The sequence below is a fragment of the Xenopus tropicalis genome, chromosome 8, assembly GCF_000004195.4.
Source record: "Xenopus tropicalis strain Nigerian chromosome 8, UCB_Xtro_10.0, whole genome shotgun sequence".
Classification (NCBI taxonomy): Eukaryota; Metazoa; Chordata; class Amphibia; order Anura; family Pipidae; genus Xenopus; species Xenopus tropicalis.
Genome location: NC_030684.2, coordinates 70557972 through 70584342, shown reverse-complemented (window position 1 = coordinate 70584342; position 26371 = coordinate 70557972). Strand labels below are relative to the sequence as shown.

General features: G+C 39.3%; 1 protein-coding gene across 1 annotated transcript; it reads left to right on the top strand.

Moving 5' to 3' along the window:
• Positions 1 to 539: 539 nt before the first annotated feature.
• Positions 540 to 26314, top strand: vasp (vasodilator stimulated phosphoprotein). Its single transcript, NM_001008092.1, is given in 12 exon segments — positions 540 to 866; positions 7933 to 8101; positions 10640 to 10808; positions 12760 to 12820; positions 14434 to 14471; positions 14773 to 15017; positions 15267 to 15412; positions 16599 to 16684; positions 20831 to 20876; positions 21012 to 21087; positions 24187 to 24244; positions 25740 to 26314. Coding segments are annotated over 12 exon segments (1137 nt in total). The 5' UTR covers positions 540 to 861; the 3' UTR covers positions 25778 to 26314.
• Positions 26315 to 26371: the final 57 nt, after the last annotated feature.

Sequence of the window (26371 nt, the reverse complement as noted above, 5' to 3'; positions counted from 1 at the left end):
ATATGCTTGAATACTTCATTTTGGCAAAAGGCTCCTGTGAGAAAAAGCTGTACTCTGATAGAAAACTTTAAATCTGAAAATGTCGCTAATTAAAAAAAGACTTCCACGATTCGTGCCTTCCGAAGGCATTCTGGGAGTTGTAGTTTACCAGCAACAAAAGGACCGTAGTTCCTGATTTAATTTTTTTGCGGAAACTCGCGCTGTCCCATAATTATTTACATATTTACACTCACGAGCATTAAGCAGAAAGGAGTAAGGCTATTCTAGAGGAGATTATGGCAGAACTACCTAGCCATACCTCTACTTTCTACCCCACCCTTTGTCTCTATGACTATGCCCGCTCCCCCTCCGCCCCCCGGGCAGTGTATGCTGTCTATGGGGGAGGGGAGCAGACAGAGCTCCCGTGTAGAGGTGACATCACCAGAAAGGTGGGTCGCCCATTTAAGATGGGCTGTGGCTTGTTGCCTCTTTAAGAGAAGGCTGTCCCCAGAACAGAGGAAGTGATTGAATGTAACAGTGAGGGAAGAAAGAGGAATATAGCGAAAGAAAGGGAGGCTAGGGTAGGGGAGGAAGGCAGACAAAAATAAGAAGGAAGATAGAAAAAGAGGAGCAAGAGAGGGGTGACAATTTTAGTCGGGGAGTTAGGAACCAGCAAGATAAGAGCAGTGCTGGCACAGAGTTGAGCCCAAGCACCTCTGAGCCCAAGCATGCGGGAGTAGCAGGGAATACACAGGAAGGGTGGGGTGAGGAAGAGGGTTATAGGAAAGGATTTAAAGAAGAAAAGATTAAGAGGAGAGGGGGAATTGCTGGAGGCGAGGGGGCACATTCCTTCCTGCAGGAGGCACAGACTCATATCGCAGCATGAGGTGAGTGGGGGCATGTGTCATGTTCTGTCATGTAGTACTATGCTCTGTCAAGTTCTGTCTTGTATTAAGCACATCTCTGTGCCCCTGTTGCTTTGTTTAATGCCTGTCGGAGTCATTTTATGCAATTTTTTCATTTATCATTAACTGTGTTGGCTGTGTTGTGGGTGTGATGTGTGCCATAGTTCCCTCTAGTGTGTTCTGCTGATGTTATGTGCATTACATATTTGCATTTCCTTCCTATCATACAGCACAGGGCACATCCCATGAGCAGTCGCTTTTATCAGTGTCCTTATCAGTTGCTGGATGTGTCATAGTGACTCACTGCATCCTGATGTCTGGAAGGGCTTTGTCTTTGTTTCTGCTTCTATATATATATGATGGACATACAGTATGATCATGGGCATACAATATGCTGTGTAGATTGGGTTCTGCAACTTCCAGTTCAGGACCAATAGCAGGGCTGTAGCCTATAGTCAATGGGCTTAGTGTATACAACCAAAAAATACACAATATTTAATTGGCTGTTGTTTGTATGAGTGGAGTACTGTAATATGTCCAAGAACTACAAATACATTTAAGGTACAGCAGATTCACACAAAGTAAATTTATTAAGTGCATTTATATAACTAAAAATCAAACAACAGTGTAAAAGCATAACATACCAAATGGTGTAGGGTATGTACCAGGGATGTTAGGTTGAAGACACACAGAGCAGCTTGTAGCAGCTACTTGTCACAGCTACAAAAATAGACAATGCAATGCAATTTACTGATAGTTTTCTCTATGTTTGCTCAGTATTGCCTATAGCAGGGGATTTTCTGGCATTTGGTAGCTGCTACTAAGTAGCTCCGTCTGTCTTTGCCCATGGGAGGTTAATTGCGTCAGCTTGTACACTAACCTATGGTAGCTAAATCAGTGACAAATCGGCCCGTGTGTCTTTGCTCTTATACTCAAGTAGCAGGCTCAGCATGTAGTAGTGGATTTTATTGCAGTGTAGCAATGAAAACTGCATCCATTTTGTATATAAGCTGTGACCTCAAGACCTGTTTGTACTGCTGTAGTTCTCATTAACCTATTGTTCACTGGTTTGCTTTGCTTTCCAGCTGAGCTCATGTGTTTAGGAGTGCTGGGGAACTACATCTTCCATCATCCCCCACTAGCCAAAAGTCTAATATATTGTTGCTCCTAATATAAAACATTTTGGATATTTGGACCATGGTGTGGATTAAATGGACAGCAAATCTACAGAAGTAATCATGTCATAAATTAGTTGATTTGTAGTCACACAGCTGGCTTCAGTGTATATCAGAAGTGAGTGATGGGGTTGCTACAGTGGTACAGATACTCCCAGCCACAAACTTTGGTTAAAGTATGGTGTGGCACATTTCATTTTACTGGTCATATGCTGTAACTCTGGTTCTACTGGAAGTTTCAAATTATACTCTCAGGGCTTAAATTCAACTTCAGTCGAATTTGCCGAATGTGAGCGCTACTGTGCAATATGAGCACTTGCATCCTGTTTACACTACAGGCACTCGGGCTTACTTTAATCAAACATAAGTATTTAGTGTGACCAAACCCTAAAGCTGCCCATGGGTGGGAGAATATTTGGGATATCCAATTGATAATCCAGACATTCAGTTTATGCATTTTTGGTCACCAACTAACTAGATAGATGCACAGATTTCCATCATCCGTTAGGTTGATTGGCCAGAGAGACCATTTCAAAGACACAATATGCAGGGACATTATGCAGTTGGTTGAAAACTAACCAAGTTGCATGAAAGACCCGGTCAAGTTAATTAAAAATTAAAATAAGAAGATAAAAAGGAGAGGTTCTGAACAGAAAGATAAGGAGTAGAAATAAGAAAAACATTAAAAATTAAACAGCACTCTCAATTTGTGTTTAGATTGCTGGGGTCACTAACCCTGGCAACCTGAAAGGATTTTAAGTTGCAGTCTGGAAAGAGGCAGAAAAGTAAGTGAATTTACGCATGGGGCATTTTGTCACCCCTGTAAAATCGTGGGTGACAAATTCCTTCAAAATTTTCTTACGTTGTCATGCATTGAAATCACCATGCAAGTTTGCAGTCCTTCAAAAATGCATCAGACATGCAATAAAACAGCATTTTCCATGTTTTGCCTGCGGGTGACAAAATGCCTTGTGTGTCATTTTACTAAGGCTAATGCCAGACGTGCCGTTTTTACGCTGCATATTTTCTAATTCTCTCAGCGGCTGAAAAACGCACAATATCATCATCCATAGAAATAACTTAAACAGTCTCGATGGAAAACACACTATGCGTAAATACACTAGAAAACGTGTTACCACGGACTTTTTATGCGTTTGCCGAAATACGCTGTTATTTGCACAGCAACCTATTCCTATGTGTACACAAAGGCAGCTGCCAGACCTTGCGGAAATACGCGGCGTTTTTTACTATTTCGCACTATTAGCTCCATGGGAAACGGGATTTGCTACGTCGCCAGTACTAGGCTAAAACACGCTATAGTCAGGGGCTGTGTGGGTTGTGCAGCGTTTTTAGGCGGAGAAAATACACAGCGTAAAAAAAGCCACGTCTGGCATCAGCCTAAAGGTTACTAAAACGCCATACAAAATAAATAAGAGCAATTATAAAGCTGCTTAGAATATCTACAACATACTAAATGTTAAATTGATGTTAAATTGATTTTCAGGTGGGCTTCTACTTTAAGGCTAAGGACACATGGAGCGGTTCAGTCACCCACGATACATTTCTGCTATCACGGACGACTAGCCACTCCGATATGGTATTCCACCAGCAATATTAGCAGGCCTCAGTGGAAAGTCCTTCTCATCGATTCGGTTTTCCAAAGTCGTGTCAAGTTGACTGCAGGAGGAAACTTTGAGTGACTTCGTAATACCAAAGCGATGCCAATGGCTTTCCACCGGCAACTCCTATTGTTGTCGGTGGAAAGCCATTTCAGAGTGGTTAGTCTCCCGTGATAGCAGAAATCTGTCGCGGGCGACTGAACCACTCCATAGGTCCTTAACCTAAACGAAAGTTCATTATTACATTATCTTTTTATATGATATAGAGTGGCCTGTTTTAAGCAGCTTTTCAACTGGTCTTTATTAATTATTGTGTTTGCTTTTTCATTTAGTTCTGCCTATTTACAGCTTGCAAGTAATATAGCTATTATGTTGTTAGGGTATGTTGTTAGGATCACAGACCCTGGCAACCGAAAAAGCACATGGACTATGATGATTTAGTTTTATTGTTACTCTTGTTTTTTTATTACTTATCTTTCTTTTCAGACCTTCATTGTTTTCATGTTTCATTTAAGGCACTTAAGACCTAGAAAGCTCTTGAAATTCCATGAATATTTATAAAAAAAAAAGACAAAATTAATTAAGCCCAACTGCAAATTATCTTGGTATAATGCAAACTGCAACATATGAAAAGTTAAAATGTTCCTATCCTCATGTTCCTCTAAAAGGGCACTGCCATTTTTATGCTGCAATTGCCTGTTGGCAGGCCAAAAAGTGACAGGTTGATAGAACAATCAAGTTTAAAGGAGAACTAAAGCTTAACTAAAAACTGTGCTAGAAATGTTCATTATGTTTTGGGTTTCTGTACCAGCCCTAGGCAACCACACCCTTTAGCAAGGAAGATCTGTGCCCCCAAAGATGCCCCAGTAGCTCCCCATCTTCTTTTCTGCTGATTCACTGCACATGCTCTGTGGTGCTGTCAGTTACTGTGCTTAGGGACCGATGCACAATATACTGTATATATAGAATATAAATGTAACAATATAAGGCTGATTAGTAATTAATACAAATAATTACTACATTTAAAAAAAAAAAAAAATCAACATAACCTATAAGTAACTTTTAAAGTTCATGAATATTTTGAAGAGAAGTTTTTTAGTGTCACACTGTGTAAATGCTGTTGCTCGAAATGTTTTCTAATTGATATTTTACTATAGCATTGTTTCTATCTTGGTAAATGTTACCCATTTGTTGCCTGCATATTCTGTCACACTTAGTTACTTGATTTCAGTTCTTTGCGCAAGATTTGTTGCGGCCTGTAGAGGAACTGGTGACACAAGTGACAATGGCAACAGAATCGCCCCACACTTTATATATGGCTTATTTGTATCACATTGGCATCAGTATGTCATTTTCTGTATGGTGACTCTTCTAAATGAGAATTTAAATTCACCATTGTGGTTCTTATCAGTACTTCTGCTTACACCATCGCTGTTGGGCTTCTTGTGTCTGTTTCTCTCTCCCGGTTCTCACTTGTGGTATCTCCCGCCTGTCTCACACAGCCTTATAAGGGCAAAACCACAGCTAGTAGCAGGGGGAGCAAGGGGGAAATAGCAGCGGGTAAACCAGTATGTCTGTGTCAATTCATGTTTGTGCATGCTTCTGTATTTTGTTAAATATAGTGCAAAAAAATGCATCCTACTTTAATGGTTAGATACTGTGAAGTATGTACCAGCTATAAAGACTTCAGCAATTCACCAATATTGGGATACATTCTATTATATTCCGAGTTTAAACAGATATTCCTTACATATATACAGGTAAAAGCCAAGTTGTGTTGTTGACCCAGATGTTGTTAACATCCTTCTAATTTTAATAAATAAACAACATGCAAATAAATGTTCAATTGCTTTTATTTACATGTACTTGTAAATACAATTGAAGGCAGTATCTGTTAATCAAATAGCTAATGTAGCTACATTGTTTCAGGGGTCAGAAGTGGAGAAAATATAAACAGCCTGACAGATAACGGCTTGCAAATAATTGAAAAACTGTATACTGTCAGTTTTCCAAGAATGTTTCTGATACATATTCATACTCCCTTGCTTTTAGCATACCCATTACAGGTTTGGGATCTATTATTAAGTATTATTGCAATTAATTAGGATCAGCATACTTTAGGCAATATGATTTTATTCTCATGTTTTAAATATACAAGCAAAATAATGAAAAAGGTCTACATTATGGCAGTAATATAAATATTTTTTAACTAGTAATGTGAGACCACTAATGGTTTCACATTACTTGTATTAGTCAAATTCCAGCGGGGCTTATTCTTGGCCTATGGATTAATGCAGGCCAAGAATCAGCCCCTACTTCGGCATCAGTCTTTCCTTCCAAAAAACACGATATCTGCTTTATGTGCCTGGGGCAATGCAATAGCTCGGTATGCAGGCGCAGGGAGAGGCTGATCGATCGCACCCATTATCAATATATATATATATCAATCCAAATGGTGTCCGCACTCCAAGGCTCAATATTCTGCGGGGTGCTAGCCAAAATTATGTCTGTATAGAAAATAATCATCTGTGGCCAGCACACCCTTCAATGTTTCATCAAAACATTTTTTATTGTAGCTATATTGTTAAAACCAAGAACAGTAACACCAAAAAATTAAAATGTATAAAAGTAATTAAACTATAATGTACTGCTGTCCTGCACCGGTAATAGTTGTGTGTTTGCTTTAGAAAAACTACAATAGTTATATATATAGTTATATATAATGTGTTTGATCTGTTATCTGCTATGTAACCTGTGCCTTTTCTCCTTTTTTTCCAGCTTTAATGGCTGCCCCCGTGGCTATACAGCAGTTTATTTAAATAAACTATAGTAGTGTTTCTGAAACAAACACATCTGTTTTTACCACTGCAGGGCAACAGTACATTATATTTTAATTACCTTAAAATATTTTCATTTTTTTTAATGTTTTTTAAAGCTACAAATAAATGCCCTCCCCTTTAAGCAAAACAGGGATTGTTTGTCCATATATACCAGGGGTGTCAAACTCAATCACATAAGGGGGCCGAAATCTAAAACACAGGCTAAGTCGCATGCCAAATTTTTTATTAATATACTTAGTAAGATACTAAGGGGTATATTTATCACAATGTGTAAAAAGTGGAGTAAGACATTACCGGTGAGGTTGTTCATAACAGCCAATAGATGCTTTGCTACTGTTGAAATCTGATTACTGATTGGATGCCTTGGGCAACATTACTGGTAATGCTTCCCTCCACTTTTTACACAGCATGATAAATATACCCCTTAGTCTTCGTTACTATGTGAGGAAAATGGAAATTGATCAGGCTGGATGGTCAGACACACTCACCAAGGGCCATGTAAAACAGCCAGGTGGGGCGGATTTGGCCCCCGGGCCTTGTGTTTGACATATATGATATATACCAAAATACCTTAAGATGGCAAGCTATACCAAAGTCATTCCTGTACTGGCCAGTCCTACATTCTCTTCCATTAAGACTTATACAATCCAAATGGTTGCCCTTTTACTGGTCCACTGGGATCACCTGACTGTAGCTTGGAAGGGTAGGAGCTACAACATGGAGCTGGCTAATGCTCCTGTATAAACTATAGCAAAAAGGGGAAGTTGTGCTCATCACTAAATTTTAAAGCATTCGGCAGAGGGGCATTCTGTGCACAGAACATCTTTAGGGGACTATTTATTATGTTGTGTGACAAAAAAATAAATATATATATATATATATATATATATATATATATATATATATGTATAATGCCCCAGCATACCTAGGTGATCATATAAATTGTGTATTGGCTACTACACTGTACTGACTGTGAATAAGCATAAGACATAATGCACATTATGTACTTCATAAATGCTATTATGCAGACAAGAAATAGAAATAATAAAGATAAATTATTATTGAATAAGCAGTATGCTCTCTAATCTCCACACTGTACATTGCTATATATATTTTATATATATATATATATATATATATATATATATATATATATATATATATATATATATATATATATATATAGTGGTTGCCAGCTTTTTTTTCTGGTTTCCAGTATTGACTATAGTAGGGGAAGAATAAGGAGATATGAAACTTGTCATCACTTCCACTTGCTGTTTTTCTCAGACAATTATGTTGTCAACACCTACAAACTCCCAGATTGCGACCCAAACTCTTAACTCTCTTTCAATATTCTAACTACTTTGTTCTTCCCACCTTTTTGTCCCTTTATGCTTGGAAACCACATGGTCAGTGAGACACCGCTGGTCACAGCTCGTGCCAATGTCATGGTCTATGATGATTCCAGTAAAAAATGGGTGGCAGCTGGAACTGGTGCCCAAGGCCCCAGTCGTGTCCAGATTTTTCACAATCCTACAACGCAAGCATACCGTGTGGTGGGGAGGAAGATGCAAGATCAGCAGGTACAAGGATTATGGGTCATGAATGCTGGGGCAGAAACCTTTTGCTTTTCTATTGATATCGGTATTGCACTGATGCATTATATTTTTTGTGATCTGTAACTGTCATGTCAGATTTGTACTTTTGTGTGCGAAGTTGTTCCTGCTGTGGAATGCTTATTGGCTTATTTATCAGTTTTCTAGTTTGTAAATTCAAGTTTGTTTTTTTAACATCGAATATTGAATGCTTGCTTACTTATTAATGTGGTGAACTCGTGTGATCAAAAAAACGAATATTTGACTTTCCAAACTTGAATAAAACTCAAACTTTAATATTTTGAATTAAAAAAATTGGCTTGACTTTGCATTGGACAACTCCCATTGACTTCTATAGAAACTTGCAAGCTTTTAGATGACAAAAATTCAAGTTTTTTGTACTTAATAAATATCAGTCATTCAAGTTTTTGAACCATAACCCAAATTATGCAAGTTGTAGCGCTTAAAAACTCGAATGGGGAAAAAAAAACACTCAAACGTTTGTAAATCTCCCACTTTGTGTTTTATTCACCATATACAAGATACTTTGGTGTGAAGTTACACTTGTTTGTTATCTTTATATAGAATATGCCTATTAATAAAGGCATGTGTTATTTTACAGAAGATTCTTTTTTGTTACACTTTATTTTTTGAGTTTTACATTTGTTATTGTCAGCATGTATATATTGTAAATATTACATGCTTATCCAGTGTATGGTTTTTCAACTAACACAAACGTGCAGGCACTGATATGCAGACAGAGACTGTCACTATGAGCAAATTTTGGTAATACTGAGCAGGAAGTAAGGCTTGTATAAACAAAAGTTTGCCCTCGGCTGCTGAAAGTTGGCACTTGCAGTGCCATATGTCTACATGTTTCTGAAAACAAAAAATGATTAAATATAAATAGAAGAGCTAAAAGAATCGCTAGATTAAATAGACTGCACTCATTGACTAGTTTTCACATTTTACTGCAATATAAGAACCTGCTCTTAAAATTGTATTCTCTAGTGTGTGGGATTGTTTTATGCTGGAAAATAAAAACCTAAACTATGCTGTTTGCAAATATATTCAGTCCCCATATGTTCAGAGCCGTCATTTGCAGCAATAATAGCTTTTATGTATTTTGGATATGTACATCCCAACTTTGCTCAGTGTTTGGTAGAAGTTTTGGCAGATTTTATTTATCTTTTTGTTTTTGAGCCACTACCTTGCCCCTCTCTTGTGGGGCTGAATAATTTTGAGAACAGCATATGTATGTATGTGTGTATATATATATATATATATATATATATATATATATATATATATATAAATACTTTTGCAAACCACTAAATTTAAAAGTTTTTATGTTTTAACACTGCAAGCATTATGGACTCACATTTGTGTACCAAATGATAGGATATGTATGTTTTAGGGCTGTGACACGGGGGGACATTAGTCGCCACACGACAAATCTCTGTTGTTGCGGTTGACTAATCTCCCCGAAATACCATCCCACCGGCTAGAATGTGAATCGCCGTGGGATGGCATACGTGGTGCCGCGATTTGCAGAGGAAACTTCTGCAACTTCGGCAAATTGCGGCACCTCATATGCCATCCCACCGGCGATTTACATTCTAGCCAGTGGGATGGCATTTTGGGGATTCGGGGATTAGTCGCCCGTGACAAGGGAGATTTTTCGCAAGGCGACTAATCTCCCTGTGTGTGACAGCCCTTAGCCTAAAAAACAAATAAAACCAATAATTATCAAGATATAAATTAATTCCATTAATTTAGAAACAGAGTGCTGACCTGGAGGTAAATGATGGGGAGGCATAATGCTGTTGGGTGATATTCAGTAAGAATATTTTTCTTCCCCCACCCCCCTTGTTACACTGCAAGTCTGTGAGGGTTTGTTTCATGTGATTTGGTGCAGCATGTTTGGAATACTTAAAAGCACCCCAGAACTTCCTGTGCAACTACAATAGCAATTTCTGTTTTAGAAAGGTTCAGAGGCTCAGAGAATGTAACTTCACAGGGAAATATGTTTGGCTATTAAAGGGGTTGTTCACCTTAACATTCCCTTTTAGTATGACATAGAGAGTTATATTCTGAAGCAAATTACAATTGGCCTTTCATTTGTGTTTTTTTAACTATTTAACTTATTCAACTCTCCAGTTTGGAATTTCATCACCTGTCTGGTTGCTAGGGTCTAAATTACCCTAACAACCTGGCAGTGGTTTGAACAAGAGACTAGAAAATAATTAGAATGGGACCTGAATAGAAAGTAAGAAAAATTAAGAATAAGAAAAGTTTTTGGATCAGTGACCCCCATTTGTCAGCTAGAAAGTCAGAAGAAAAAGGCAAATAATTCAAAAACTATAGAAAATAAAAAATAAGTTGAAAAGTTTCTAAGAATTGGCCATTTTATAACATATTAAAAGTTAACTTAAAGGTGAACTACCCCATTAAAGTTTGGACATGGTATTAGAAGGAAATCAATTTACCCAACACGTTTCTGCACTCATCTGGCTCTTGTTATAGGTTGTTATAAACTGCCCACTGGTGAGAGGTCTAAAGTACAATCAAGCCACCCCCAACTTCCATCAATGGAGGGACAGCCGTCAGGTGTGGGGTCTGAACTTTGCCAATAAAGAAGAAGCAGGGCAGTTTGCTGTAGGAATCACACAGGCCCTGGATGCACTGGAAACTGGTAAGATAAAGAAACATACAGCCATTTGATATTAAACTACTCTTCCCATGATCTCCACGCAAGATCTTGGATATTTAAAGTTTAGCTAAAGTTTTCAGTGGAATGGTTTGTTACCCTCTCGGCTTAAATGGCAATGTACTCCATTTCAGGTCAATTTCAGTTCCAACAAATAGGACTTCTGTTCTGGGTAAAAAGGGAAAATCAAGTTACTCCATGTTTGGTCCTTACTAAGTAGATTACCTTTGAGTGCATAGATAAATCCCTGCATAAATCCTGAAAATCCACTTATGTACCTTACAAGGGCCAAACATGAAGTTCAATTTCCCTTCTAAGGCCAGTGCCATACGGTGCTGATTCTTGGCCTGTGTCTATGCTGGCATCAGCCTACTACCTTACCTGCATCTGCAAGCATTGTCTCCGCCGGGGGGCAGGCAGACGGTGTGGATATCACCCAAAAGATACAGGAATTCACATTTACAGCTATCTGCAATGTCTGGCTGCATTTGGACAGAGAAAATGCTTTCGGGTACAGGCAAGGTAGCAGGGTGGTGCCAGGGTGTTCTGCAGGCTGAGAATCAGTCCCATGTGGCACTAGCCCTCTAATAAGAAGTCCAGGCTCACTTCTGTCAGTTTGTGAGTTTAAAGATGATGCACTATTGCAGCCTTAGGACACTAAAACATAGAATTACAAGCAGTGGCAATAAAAAGAAAATGCCTTCTGTTCTGTGTGGATTGCTGCCATCTGATATTAATCATTAAGGCAACCCTTTTGTTTTAGGAGTAAGAGCTGACTAAAGCTGTCCGTACAAGTGGCGATCTGACGATGTTTCGTGCGACCATCGGTCACACGAAACATCGTCAGATCCGCCACACACCGTCAGGGCTGAAACAGCAGATAAGGAGGTAGAAACAATAGGATTTCTACCTCCTTCTGTCGATTCAGCCCTGACGGCAGATTTTGGTCAGGCGCCTTCTATGGCGCCCGATCAAAATTTTCTAACCTGGCCAATCGGCGAGTCGACCGATATCAGCAGCCTCCTGCGATATCGGTCGACTCGCCGACATGCCATACACGCACCGAATATCGTACGAAACGAGGTTTCGTACGATAGTATCGGTGCGTGTATGGCCAGCTTTAGTATGTGCCCTTTATGTGATCGAATCACATAAGGCAGCCATACGTACACAAATATTTATAACATTTTTTACTTTCCACTTTCCACCTGACATTGTAATTATATATACATGGGTGGCCTATGGACTGATCTGCTGGATCTTTGGCATTTTACATTACATTTGTGTTGTCACTGCAAAAAAATCCAGTTGACTGTCACACAATATGACCTTTTAAAAATCCAGTAACTGACCTTGTTTTTGCAGAAATCAACTTTTGAACTTATGTGAAATTGCATAGACTGAGTTCTAGGGTTTAGAGCACTGCAATGGCTAAAGAAGAGCTGCTATTTAAAGCAATTTTATCATAGTTATATGTATGTATGTATGTATGTATATATTTTATTTATGTGTATATACAGGTATGAGATGCATTATCCGGAAACCTGTTATCCAGAAAGTTTCAAATTATGGAAAGGCCATCTCCCATAGACTCAATTATAAGCAGATAATTTTGATTTTTAAAAATGATTTGCACCTTGATCCCAGCTAAGGTATAATTAATCCTTATTGGAGACAAAACAATCATAAATAAATATACAATCATAATAAATAATTTTCCTGGGGACTTAAGGCTTGGAGATCCAAAGTACGGAAAGACCCCTATTCAGAAAACCCCAGGTCCCGAGTATTCTGGATAAGTGGTGCCATAACTGTATTAGTAAATATTTATTATTAGCATATATTTCATTTTCCTCTCTTTCTGCCTCCTCTCTGATTCCTCTCAGACATGTGTCTTTTCATATTGCTTCAGCTTCTCTTAATTTCTAAATAACAGGTGCCAGTACGCGGATTCCTCAAAATGGCCCAAAAGTTGAAGAGCCTGAGCAACCCAGAAGGTAAGCTAAGGCTGCACAGTTCTTTTTTTATATTACAGATCCTGCATATTTTTCATTATGACCTGACACTATCTATCTATAGGCCATAAATCTCATGTGTACATTGGGGCTAACTGGGTAAATTGTTTTGTTATTGTGCCTAAGACCATGTAGTCTGTAGCAGGGAAGCTGCTATTACTGTTTCCTTGAATAGGTTTTAATGTGTTTTGGATCAGTAGGATTTATATAAATCATGTTAACAGTAATAAATAAATACCTCCATGGTTCAAAGTATTATTATTATAGGATCTAGTTTGATGGGAGAGCTGCAGACACAATCCTGAGTCTTATCTACTTGTTGCCCTTGTCACCGAAGAAGGGTAACCAGGGCTAATAAAAAGCCATTGATTAATGCTATTGGGAAAAATGTAAAAAAAAATGTTAGAATACAGCTCTGCTACAAGCCACCTCTGCAGCTGCAAATTATTAAAGGGGACCTGTCACCCTAAGAAATAATTCCAAATTCTTTTCTACCGGGTAAGTCAAGCATAATAAACTTCACTTACACTATATAGCAAGCAGGCAGGTGCCATTTTGTTAGTAAGGAAAGCATTGCATCATGCCAAAATCCAAAAAGTAAAAGATATAATTCCTAGAGAGAAGTAGCCAACATTGCTTATATTCCTCTTTCTTGCAGACCTTTTCTTTTTAAACATGTGACAATCCGTGCCAGATTTCTTATTCGGACGCCCCAAGGCCGCCCCCATTCTTCGCCCATACCTCCACCCCCCCCGTTGCTAGCGCACACATTTAACTTTACATACGGAGCACTGGGGAGAGGTCCCCATTGCTCCGTATGGGAGCTAAATTTCAAAGATTAGGTGTGGCGGGGCGGTGTGCTGCCCCTATATCTGTGCCGCCATAGGCCCAGGCCTTTGTAGCCTCGCCACAAATCTGGGTCAGGTGACAATAAAGAAAGGCCTGGATTTTTCTCCAGCCAGAGTCTGTTTGCAAAACTAGCATTTAAGACATGAAAGCATATTGTATTACTTTGTGCCCAAGATGCATTTGCTCACTTTATTACCAAAATTATGTTTATCTGTAGACAAGAGAAATAAGAAAGGTTGTTAAACAGCAACTGAACAGTGGATGATGATTAGGCCAATGGCAACAATTAAAAAAATGGCAATGGAAAAATATGAAAATACACCTTTAAATATTTCTTATAGACAAATAAAAAACTAAGGCATAGCAGCTTTTAAAAGTGTCGTTCATGTTAAAATAAATGTTACTTCCATGATGTAGACTGTAATATTCTATTACAATTTGCAGTTGGCTTTTTTAAATGACTAGTGTGTTGTTCAGTAGCTCTCCAGTTTGGCACTTCAACAGATATCTGGTTGCTAGAAATTGTTGTGGGCTGCTGGGTCAGTGTCCCCCATGTAAAAGCTGGAAACAAGCAGAAGAGAAAGCCACATAATTAAAAGAAATGATTTTCCTCAACAAACCTAAATGTGAACTACCCCTTTAAGTATTAAAAGATTAGAGCTTTGAGCTGCTCTTGAAGTACAGGGTAAAACACTTTGTAATTCACTTGCTTTCAGATATCCTTTATATATTTCCTCTACTTTCAGGGTGCAACAGGAAATTGAGCAGAGGATTCAGAGCCCAGGTAAGGGAAATAGGGGCCGTTCGGCTTTATAGCTTGTATATTTCCCTTTTGCTGTGGGTCCCAGGGCAGAACCTTTATTGTGGCAAAAGATACCATTGCAGAAGTGGGAAATGTGTGGGTGTATATGTTTTTAACAGATTGTTGAGGTATTGAGCTATCTGCACATTAAAAGGCCAACTTTGGGATTTACAGATAGTAGTTATTGTTAGAGTATAAACAATTATTATACTATATACCATTATAATTAGTTTTTAAATGATTGCCCTGCTGAGAGTATCTTCTTCTCTTTACACTCTTCCAGTTGCCCCGGTCATGCCAACTCCTGCTCCTGCTGCTCCCCCTGCACCACCTGGCCCACCTCCTCCCCCAGGTCCACCACCACCACCAGGGGGCCCCCCAGGGGGCCCACCAGCTCCTCCAGCTCCCACTGGAGGTGGTCCCCCACCCCCACCCCCACTTCCATCTGGGGGTGGAGGAGGCTCAAGTGGAGTTTCTGGGGGGCTGGCGGCAGCCCTTGCAACAGCAAAATTGCGGAAAGTGGCCAAGGTGAGAATCAAAGGTTTGACAAGCATTGTATGGGAAGTTTAGAGGAAAATCTATATAGCTATATCTATATACCATATGAGTGAAGTACCATATGATGGGAGTACATATACTAGATGGTAGAAAACATGGAACACTAGGAAGCAAGATAAAATGATAACAATTATAATTGATTAATGTATGTCTGGGGTGAAAGGACAGTCATTTTTATGGACCATACTAGTTTTTTTTTTTTTTTAATTTGTTTTTTAGAATGATGATGCTGGTGGTGGAGGATCCTCTCCCGTTGGTGGAGCACCTGCCAAGCCTGACATAAGTCGCACAAGTGGTGGGGCAGCAACAGGAGGGGGTGGTGGAGGAGGACTGATGGAAGAGATGAATGCAAAACTGGCTCGCAGGTAACCTGGCAGCAGATTTGAAAGGTTGTTGTAACAATACAATGCTTCAGCAAATAAAAAGTATGCAGGGGGTGTACAAACAGGGTGATCTCTGCCACGTGTAGCATAGACCCACCATTTCTACAATAGAAGAATCATGATTAAACCAAAATGTTGTGCACACTTCTCATCACCTTACTATTACATTCAATAGTTAATTAGCTGACATGGAATGTTAAAATGTATATATTGAAGTATTGTAAGAATATGTTTGCCCCAATGTGCTTAGTATCATACTTTTATAAGCAAGCAAAGGAATTAATTTAGAATCCGGTTTTGTGGTCTCGTAACTGTGGGTAAATGCTGATGTGTGCATGTAGTAGAGGAGAGAAAAACGCTTATGGTGCAAACAGGTTTCCAGGCAGACTGTCACTGGATGGCTGATGTCTAAACTGCCTTTGTTCCAGTATTCCTGACTAAAGCCATACACGCACCAATATTATCGTATGAAACATGTATGGCGGCTCGATGAGGCAACCGATATGGCAAAAGCTGCGGATATCGGTCGTCTCGTCGATTGGCCAGGCTAAAAGAATTGCACCCCAGCAAAATCTACATTTAGGGCTGAATTGGCAGGTGGAAGTAGAATTTCTATTGTTTCTATGTCCATATCTGACGATTCAGCCCTGAACGTCAGTGGAGGGTGGGAACGATCTTTTGTGCGACCAGTGATCGTTATTGCTACGTGTATGGCCACCTTAACCCTAATAGAAACATAGTGGACACTGGAAAAAAGAAGTGTAAGGGGGGGCGTATAAATCGGACCAGCAGAGAGTATGGTATTATATACTGTAAGTGTTTCAACCAAAGTGTTGCACTTTGGTATGAATAAACTGTGCCATACAATACTTCACTATTGGGAGGCTTTTGTTTTGCTTTGTGTTTTTTTATCAGATTTAGCTAAGAGTAGCATTTGTATACAGTATGTTCCACTATTTATTTTATTTCTATAAAACATGCAAATAGAATTATGTATTTATTCCATAGGCTGGCTAAGTTTTGTATACTAATTACAAGGAAAATAAATTCAAAACTAATTAAAATCAAATCAAAATGGGCTTTAGACAAGCCTATCCAGGGAGGGAGGCAAACAGGGGAAACAGGTGGGCCATTGTGTAAGTTGTCGTATACCTTCTCACAATTACAGGAAGATGATGACACAGCAAGGGGAGCGCCCACCACCCACCACAACCCAAGATGATAATGATATTCAGGCAGGACGTGGCCAGAGTGGTAAGTGAAAAATATATTTTAATATATTATCAGCACATTATATGGCCAGCTTTAGAAACTGTTCTAAACACATACTAATAAAAAGTAACTTTCCAATAAAGGAACCAGCCAGTATTACCAGGGGAGATAACTGCTATGTATGTCTTCAGTATTTACTTTTTAATCATATTTGCAGTACACAGATTTTGAAGGAAATGTAGATTTTCCTTCACTAAAAAGACATAATTGCTGTGTAAAGTGCTTTATTCTAAATATATTTACAGAACAAAAAAAACTATTGTCATGGTCTGAGACTATGCATGCAATATAATAGTTGGGTTAGAGGCAGCATGTTGGAGTGGCTTGCAGGAATCATACCCACCTGCCATTTGAGAAAATAAACAGAGCAGAAAAGCAAAACATTTACTGCAAAATATTAGTAAGGTAAAACTTTTGTTTCATTCAAGGGTTTAGGTTGATTGCACATATAGCACATTTAGTGCTTTTTTTTAGCTGGCTAAATTGTACCCTACTACCACCTTTGAGGCCTGCATCCAGAAATTATGGGCACCTGTACTACTTGACTAGCAGGGGCTGCCAGGGTTTTTAGCTTACCAATTGCCCTAGACTCCTGGGCAGTGGTCCCTGACAACTAAGTAGAATGTGTCCCCAATGCAAAAAAGAAGCCAATTAAAAATTTTGCACCAGACCAAGCCCCTGATCTGCCCCACCCCTTCATTGTCTGCAAATGGGACTTTAGTATTTCTCAGGCCCCTCCAGGTCTGGATTGGGATTCAAAATAGGCCTGGCATTCAAAGTACAGGGGCCCAAACATGCCACCTCAGCAGCCCAATAATAATAATAATAGTGACAGTCTGTGGCATCTTACAGTAGCCCCTCTAACATTTGCCAGAATCCACAAATTACTAGTTCAGTTTTTTTACCATGAGCCCCTATCCGGAACTCTTGTGTACACCTAATAACTGCTCTGCTTCCTTTTGGCATAAAGGAAACACAGCGCAAGTGTTTTTAGGTTGAAAGCCACAGAAATTCTTGCTGTATGGTGTTTACTGTTGAAGTCAGTGGGGGTTGGCAGCTGGCAGGGAAGGTTTTCAGTGATTTTTAGCCACCTGAAAAATGTGACCAGTATCTCACAACCTTAAAGGAGAAGGAAAGGCATTTTGACATTTTATTGCCAATAGATTAGTCACAATAGTGCAAGCTAGAACGCTATATTTATTCTGCAGAAAGCTTTAGGGCTCTGGCACACGAGGGAGTTTAGTCGCCCGCGACAAATCTCCCATGTTGCGGGCGACTAATCTCCCCAATATGACATACCACCGGCGAAAATGTAAATCGCCAGTGGGATGGCATACGCGGCGGCGTGATCGCCAAAGTTGCGTCTCGAGGTAACTTCGGTGATTTCCGCAAATCACGCCGCCGCATATGCCATCCCACCGGCGATTTACATTTGCGCCGGATATGTCATATCAGGGAGATTTGTCACGGGTGACTGATCTCCCCGTGTACCAGAGCCCTTACCAAAACAGCTCTAGAAGCTCTTCTGTTTGTTTAAGATAGCAGCTGCCATTTTAGCTTGGTCTGACTTTACTTCCAGGCAGTGTGGTGTGGTGTTTCTTCTCACGGAGGACAGTTATGTAAGTGTTTATGACTGTATTTACCGTATATACTCGAGTATAAGCCGAGTTTTCCAGCACAAAAAATGTGCTAAAAAAGGAATCCTCGGCTTATACTCGAGTGAAGGAGTAAGGGCACTGTCACACTGTGAAGGAGTAAGGGCACTGTCGCGCCACGAGCACCCCCCCCCCCCCGTGTGGCGGTCAAGTACGCACACAGGTCGCGCGCAACTTCCACCCCCCCCCGCGCCAGTACTGTCATAACGCAAAGGTCTCTAGGTCAGCTCTTTTCAAAGAATGGTGCTTGCGCGCGCATCCCCACCCGGCGCCGGTATTAAGATATATAAAAGATCTATTCCGTGCACCCCCACCCCGGCGGCAGTATTTATTCCTCTAAAATAACTGATCCAAAGGTTCACCATAGACGCGCGCGCTGGAAGCAGAAGCGCTCATAGTTCTTGCAAATCTTCTGACCTTCTGAACAAGCCGTGCAAGCTGGCCTTCTTCCGGGTGGATCACTGCATGGTATGCCGTACTAAAAAACTATCAATCTTGCCTTTCTTGTTTTTTAATTTAGCTTTGGGATGCAAGCTACCATATGTACAAAATAATGTATATGGGGAGAGAGTAGGGCTCATTTATGAACGTGGGTGCATTGGCAAAGCCAATTTTGAGCACAAAACTCCATGTTTTTTACCCAAAGTGCAGCATTTCCCCCCACAATTCCAATGTAATTTAGGTGAGGAGGTGAGAGGGATGCACTGGCGCCAAGAGTTACTATAGGGAAGTGAAAGGAGCAAGTACCTTTAAATGAATGGAATTGATGTAGAAACAAACCACATTTATTTCTCTCTTATTAAAATGTCATAATGCTTTTGACCTTTTAAATGGACTTTTATAATGACATAGACATGTTCTGCAGCTCTCCTGGTTAGAATTAATTTCAGCAGCTATCTGGTTGCTAGGGCTTTGTTTACCTTAGCAACCAGAGAGTGGTTTACAGAAGAGACTGGATGAGAGAAGAGTCAGAAATATTTACTGTTTCCTAGTACACATGATCTTATCTTTCTTAAACTTGTGACTCTACATCACTCACCCCAAAAAGTATACAGAACTATATAAGAATTAAATAACATAAATTTACACATCACAATTTCAATATGTATGTAAAATTAAATGAGATCTTAACCTGTACAACCTTGCATGTGCCTCATTTTCCAGCCCATACCTTGTGTTTATTAATATGGTAGTTATGTAAGCACTTGTGAGTGTCCTTTTATTAAATAATTTGATTATTGCAACTTAGCAGTAGCAGCTGCATTTCCCACCCTAGGCTTATACTCGAATCAATTTTCCAGTTTTCTTAGGTAAAATTAGGTACCTCGGCTTATATTCGTATCGGCTTATACTTGAGTATATACGGTACATAGATCTTTTCTGATAAAGCTTACATAGTTTTTACCTTTCTTTTTCCTTTGAAGAGGTTGTTCACCTTCCAAACACTCTGTTTAGTTTCAGTTGATTTTAGATAGTACACCACAAATAGACTTCAGTTGCTTTTTATTTTTATTTTTGACTGATATAAGAAATGTGTCTACTACTGAATCAAATTAGACCAGTTTATAGAGTCAGTGACCCCCCCCCCCCTCTCAAAGCTGCTCTAAAGAGACATGAGAAGGTGAAAAATTAACCTTCAATAGAAAGCAGTTTAAAAAAAAAAAAAATATATATATATATATATATATATATATATTTCTAGTGAACTATCTTAACTCAGCTGAACTGAAAAAAGTGCTTAAAACCCCCAATACCTAATACTATATAATAAGGTATGACAAAGCACAGTGTAGCTTCTATATAACCAGTGTGACATTATGTTTAGGAAACACAGCTGTATTTCCTATAAATGTATGGCAAAGTGTACATTTGAGGTGTGTGATGTGACCTGCAGGGGGATTCCTAGTGCAGATAGGGTTAATATTCCCTCTCAGTCAGATAATTAAGAGGCAGCTGAGAGAGAGAGGAGCTGCCTGGAGATGTATAAAGGGGTGTGCTCCCACACCTGGGGGTCACTTAGAGCGAAACGTCTCTCACAGCAGGGCACAGGGCAGAAAAGCTACCTATCTGTGTTAGGAACTCCCAGAGGGGCTGCGGGAGCTGCAGCTACTGCAAGGAGCAGAGTGAGCCATAACCAAGTGTATGAGAGGCAGAGCATCAGGGCTTAGAGAGAAGCCAGAACATTCCAGAGGCTGGTGAGCTGGTATATCTGGAGGGGAGAGTCAACAGGGCTGAGAGAGAAACCCAATTGTTCACGAGGGTGAGAGTCACCGTGGATGTGTGAAACTGGAGATGGTGAGAGTCCCAGAGAGGGACACGTTTAAATAGGTGTGTTGAGACTTGATGTAACTTGCCCCACAGCAAAATAATTTTAGGGCCTCTAAAACCTTGAGGATTGCTGTTCTTTTGTTGACAAAAAGACATTTATTCAGTAACACTTAGAGTTTCTGGTTACTTTCTCCTATTATTACAGACATCAGCCGCCGCCCCTGGGACAGAGGAAGCACCACATTACCAAGGTAACTTGCACCAGCCTCCACTATTGTAATGGGAGCTTGTTAAAGGTGAAATGTATTTTCCATGGGGAACTGGGTGGGATGAGCAGTGACTTTGCTTCTGGTGGCATGTTCCATTTTCTGTTTCTTCTTTTTCAGGATGAAATCCACAGTTGGGAGCACTGAGGTCGCACCAAGTCCAGAGGACTCTGACTCAATGGAAAAAATCAAACAGGTATGAACAGATAATAGGGTGGGGCAGTCGCCCATCCAACCCCCTCCCTCAAACACGCATACTTAATTCTTACCTTAGGCGCGTCAGGAGAGGGGGATCTGCAGGCCTGGGGAGCGCCTGAAGTCCCACCGTTTTTTTTCCCATTGCCCCTCCAGCCCAGTCCAACCCTACTCTTGGTGGGATTGTCCTACTGGTTGTTAGCAACAGGATACATGGTGTGGTTATATTAACTGGACATTGCTGAACTGCTTGTGTCTTGCAGAATGCAGTACAGATGCACCAATATAACCTGGTCATTCATGGGAACTACATACAGGAAGCCTAATAATAGACCTATAATATTTTAATTAGATAGGCTTGACACATTCTACTACTTCCCTTTGTCTGCAAAACCACTTTCTGTCAACACTGTTCCTCACACACTTGTACCTTTTTTTACACTTTATTTCTTCTCACAGGCACTAAAATGCCTTTTAGCACCTAACCTTGCAGAGAGCTACAAATAGATTTTTCTTAGCCATAAGCTCAGTAACAGAATTACCACTGATCAAAAATACACATGCAGCAATCAAACTCTCTTGAATTGAATTGCACTTATGCTTGTTTTCCTTAGAGGAAATCACGGGGTTGTAGCCATAAAGTTAGGCACCCGTACAGTGATTCAATCACTAAGTTTATTCCCTGATTCAGCTCTCCTTTGTGCAAAAAAAAAAAAAATAAAATAGTTTTCTAAAGGAGCACCAGGCCGCCATCTTATCTTTAAGATACACGAACCAATATTATCTTTTCTAAGTTTTGTTTCGTACAATAATCAGTGCGAGTATGGTGGGAGACAGATATCAATAAAAGCCTTAGATAATGGTCGCCTCATCGATTGGGCAGGACTGAAAATTTTGATGGAGCGAATTTTAAGGTGCCCAAACATTGTAACATTAATGCTGAATCGTCAGAAAGGAGTAAAGAATTCCTTTGTTTTTACCTGCATTCTGCCTGACTTTTTAGCTCTTAACATTAGAAGAGTGGGTGAACAATCTTTCCTACTACCCATGGTCGTGAGAAAGATCATAGGGTAATACACATGACCCATAGGGTCCTCCACAGGATAGCGGCAGTCTTGGAGATAAACTTAAGTGATTCACTAATGGTTACAGTTTTGCAATTAGCCACTTTTAGTAGTTTTTTTTGTAAATATCATGTATTGAAAATGCTGAACTGTTTTAAATGCATTAACCCTTTAACTGTCAGCCGATTTGGTCACTTGTGGTACTTTTAATGCCAGACCCTTCTTGAACATTTTGCTCTCTTACACTTCAGAGGCCTTTCTAGGGGGTCCTTTTAGTTAGGAAAGCAATATATTGTTTTCTTTTGACGACCTTAGATTTCAAAATATGCTATAATTTTGGTGTAATTGCACTTCTGTAACAAGATATAGGCTTCTAAATGAAGACAAATATTTTTTTCCATAATAAATTCACATATCTGAAACATGAATTATTTATGCACGAAAATACTGATTTGTAAAGTCCAATGTCTCCTGAATGCACCAATACCGGAATTTTATGAAGATTTCTCACTTGTATAGGTCATAAACTCCCAGCAGTACACTACCCAATTTCCAAATCACTGCTCTACTAAACGGAATACAGGTATAGGACCCATTATCCAGAATGCTCGGGACCAAGGGTATTCCGGATTAGGGATCTTTCTGTAATTTGGATCTCCATACCTTAAGTCTACTAAAAAATCAATAAACTATTAATTAAACCCAATAGGATTGTTTTGCATCCAATAAGGAATCCAGAATTGTCTTTATACTCTGAATTTCCAAATTGCAATGCTTTCCTATATCAGTTTTTATAAAAATTTGTGAAATTTTTGAAAAATAATTTCAAAGCTTTCAGCCTATAGCATCTTATCACCCACAGATCACAAGGTACCAAAATAAAACCTCCTAAATCGCCAGGGGCCCACTAAATGGTTTGATGCCCAATGTGTATAGGTTTACCCAAGTTTCTAGCTTGTAGGGACCCCAAAATAAAAATACCCCCATATGCTCCATCATTTTTGTCATTTTAGCTACTGTAAAATGACACATTTACATCATTTTATGTGGGGGTCAAGCTACAAAAAATACCCTCACCCCAGAAAGCTAAATATTTTTCAAAAGTATACAATTCCCTCGAAATCTAAAATGGGTACACATATCTTTCTACTCCAAAGTATCAAACAACAAAGCTTTCCTAGAATTTGATGACATATATTTTTGGAAAGTACACATTCAGACAAATCCAAAATTGGTAAATATTTTTTTCTACCCCAAACAGCAAAGCTTTCCTAAACTTGGCGGTTTTGATGGCATTTCTGAAAATAGCTTAAAAATGTTGCAATTCGCCCCATTTATGTCATAGTTTTTTTTTACATAAAATGGCAGATCACCCAATATGTACACCAGAAGTCTTCTGAACAGTGTTTTGGCAAATATGCATAGATATACCAAAGTATGTGATGTGTATGAACTCCAAATGAAGAAAAGTGCATACTCCCTTACTGTACAGAGACCCCTGAAAACTATTTTGTTTGGAAAGTACACATTGTAATGAATCCAACACCAAAGTACCAATCTGGAGGCCGCCAGTGCAGAGGGAAAACTTTTACTGCAAAGCACTTTTGTGATGTATGCTTGGTAAATAAAGCCTTTTTCATGTATCACATACGTGATTGGCAGTAAAAGCATTAAAGTTAATGTCACCACTACTGTCTGTTACTGCCTTGACTACAATGTCAGTACCCACAGTGACAGTGTGCATTCTTAGCCTGAAATCCAACATACAGTATTCTCACACTAACTTGTAATCAGTGACATCCAACTGTCAGTGCTGGTGGTCAGGGGTAGAAGAGGCAGTAGTATTAACAGGTGGAAAACATGCTACAGATGAAATTAACCTTACTATTAGTTGCAGCAGTAGGACAGATCCTAAATGCAGATGTTATATGCCGGGGCTTGTTTAGATTTCTTTGTAAGCAGAAAGTACTGAAGTTTTTTGGTGTTCTGCTTGTAGTACTGATCCAGCTATTGGATTAATTGTTGATCTATTGCAGGAATTGTTAGAAGAGATGAGGAGAGAACTACAGAAAGTGAAGGAAGAGATTATTGAAGGTGAGTAAAAAATTAGAGACCGCCTGTGCATTTCTGTTTCTGCTTTCTGTATTTTAGTGAACTGTAATCTGCAGCTCCCTTTTCTTAAGATTCAGCTACCAGCATCCCCCAAAACACTCTGGACATAACTATTTTAAGTCAGAGCTGCAGATTGCAAATCTTGTCTCAGCCACGTATCAGCAGCATACAAGGGTTGTTAAAACATTGGTTTAATAACAAAAAAAAAAAAAACATTTTACATTTTGAAATAGGGCCTTACAGTTCAGTTCACTTGTGTCCTCAATGAACATATGACAGGCATGCAGTGAACTTATTGGTCACAATGTTTATTCAACTGCCACTGTTTGGAATGGAACAAAATAAAAGGAAACCAGAGATCCCTTTCCTTGATAACAGTTCAGCATTTTAAGGACAATAGAAACCTATAAAATCAAAGTCTGTTCCTATCCCCCCAAAACAGTTATAACTCAAAAGCAGATCCATATGGCTGACATATGCTTCTATCACATTGCTTTTCCCTGAATTGAATTGAAAAAGTCTTGTAAAAGATTTCTAAATAAAGAGAAAAAAAATGTTTAAGGCACACAACTTTATGTTCTTGGGTGTTTATTATCGAAATTGTGATGGTTTTAGAGTTTTTTTTCTACTTCTACTGCAATTTTAAAAAAAAAAAATTTTTTTGCTTATTTATTTTAAGTCAGAGTATAAAAAAACTCCATTGAACAAAATATGTAAAACTTAACTGTGAGTTTACAAAATTTTAAAAAAAATAAATAGTTCAGATTTCGAGTAAGATAGTTCCCATCGACTTCTACCAACCTTTTAGATGCCAAGTTTTATATGAAATTCCTGTGTTAAGCTTAAAGGAGAAGGAAAGCCTAAGTCATTGGAGTTGCCAAAATGTTAGGCACCCCAAGTGACTAATAGCTAACCTTTTACCCCGGGCTGGTGCCCCTGATAGGAGAGAACAGCACCAGCCCGGGGTAGCTGCAGCGAGCGCTTCCTTCTTCCTGTTTCGCGCTTGTGCATGCGCAGTAGAGTGAAAAGCCGAACTTTAACAAAGAAGTCTGCTTTTCACTCTAATGCACATGCGCCGGCCCAGGCATTTTGACGAAAGAAGAAGAAGGCGCTCGCTGATGCTACCCCGGGCTGGTGTGGTTTTCTCGTAACAGGGGCACCAGCCCAGGGAACAAGGTGAGCGATTAAAGTCACTTGGGGGTGCTTAACATTTTTGCACCCCCAAGTGACTTAGCCTTTCCTTCTTCTTTAATAAATAATTGATTTGAAGTTTGTGAGTTTTAGCCCAAAATAACTTGAGTTGTGGTAAAAATTACATTTCGATCGTTATTGATCAGCCCCTTAGCAATTAATCCTGAATGTAACTGTGTTTTGTATTTATTCTGTAAGTGTGCAACTTCCTATTATTAATGCTATTGTTAAGAAGTACAGAGTAAGAGGCTTGTGCTAAATATACTGACTTCCTCTCTCTTTGCAGCATTTATACAGGAGCTGCGCAGAAGGGGTACCCCTTGAATCAAGCCTTATCTTTTGAGATGACTCAGGCTCCACCAATAGTGCTCTACTGAGGGACCAGCATTCCTTCTTATGCAGGGTCCCATGTATGAGGGAAATATGCATTATCTTGCACACAAAGTATCTTGTGCTAAACTTACTCCTCTGGGCATGCCTAATTGTACTTAATTGTACAAAATCCTGCACTAATCACTGCTGTAGTCATACAATACTGTACTAATCGAGCTATGTAAACAAATGCTGTACTAATGAGATGCTGCACACATTCCACAACTAATTACTGCTATCTACACATGATCCTGTTAAAATCACTTGCTAGCTAAATTGCAACCGGTACACATTGCTGCACTTCACATAGACATATTCATTTTCTCTCTGCCCATTCATTCTTCTTCTTGCACACTATGCTGTGCAGCTCTAAACGGGTTAGCAGAGGCTGTATGCTTCAACCAATAGGAATTTTTTTTTTTTTTTTTTATAAATTTATGGGATAATGAACGGGTTTTTTTTTTAAAAATAAACAAAAAAACATTTCAATTTGTTTGTATAATATGTATGTTGTAGCAGAGATAGTGCCACTCTGTTTCAGCTCAG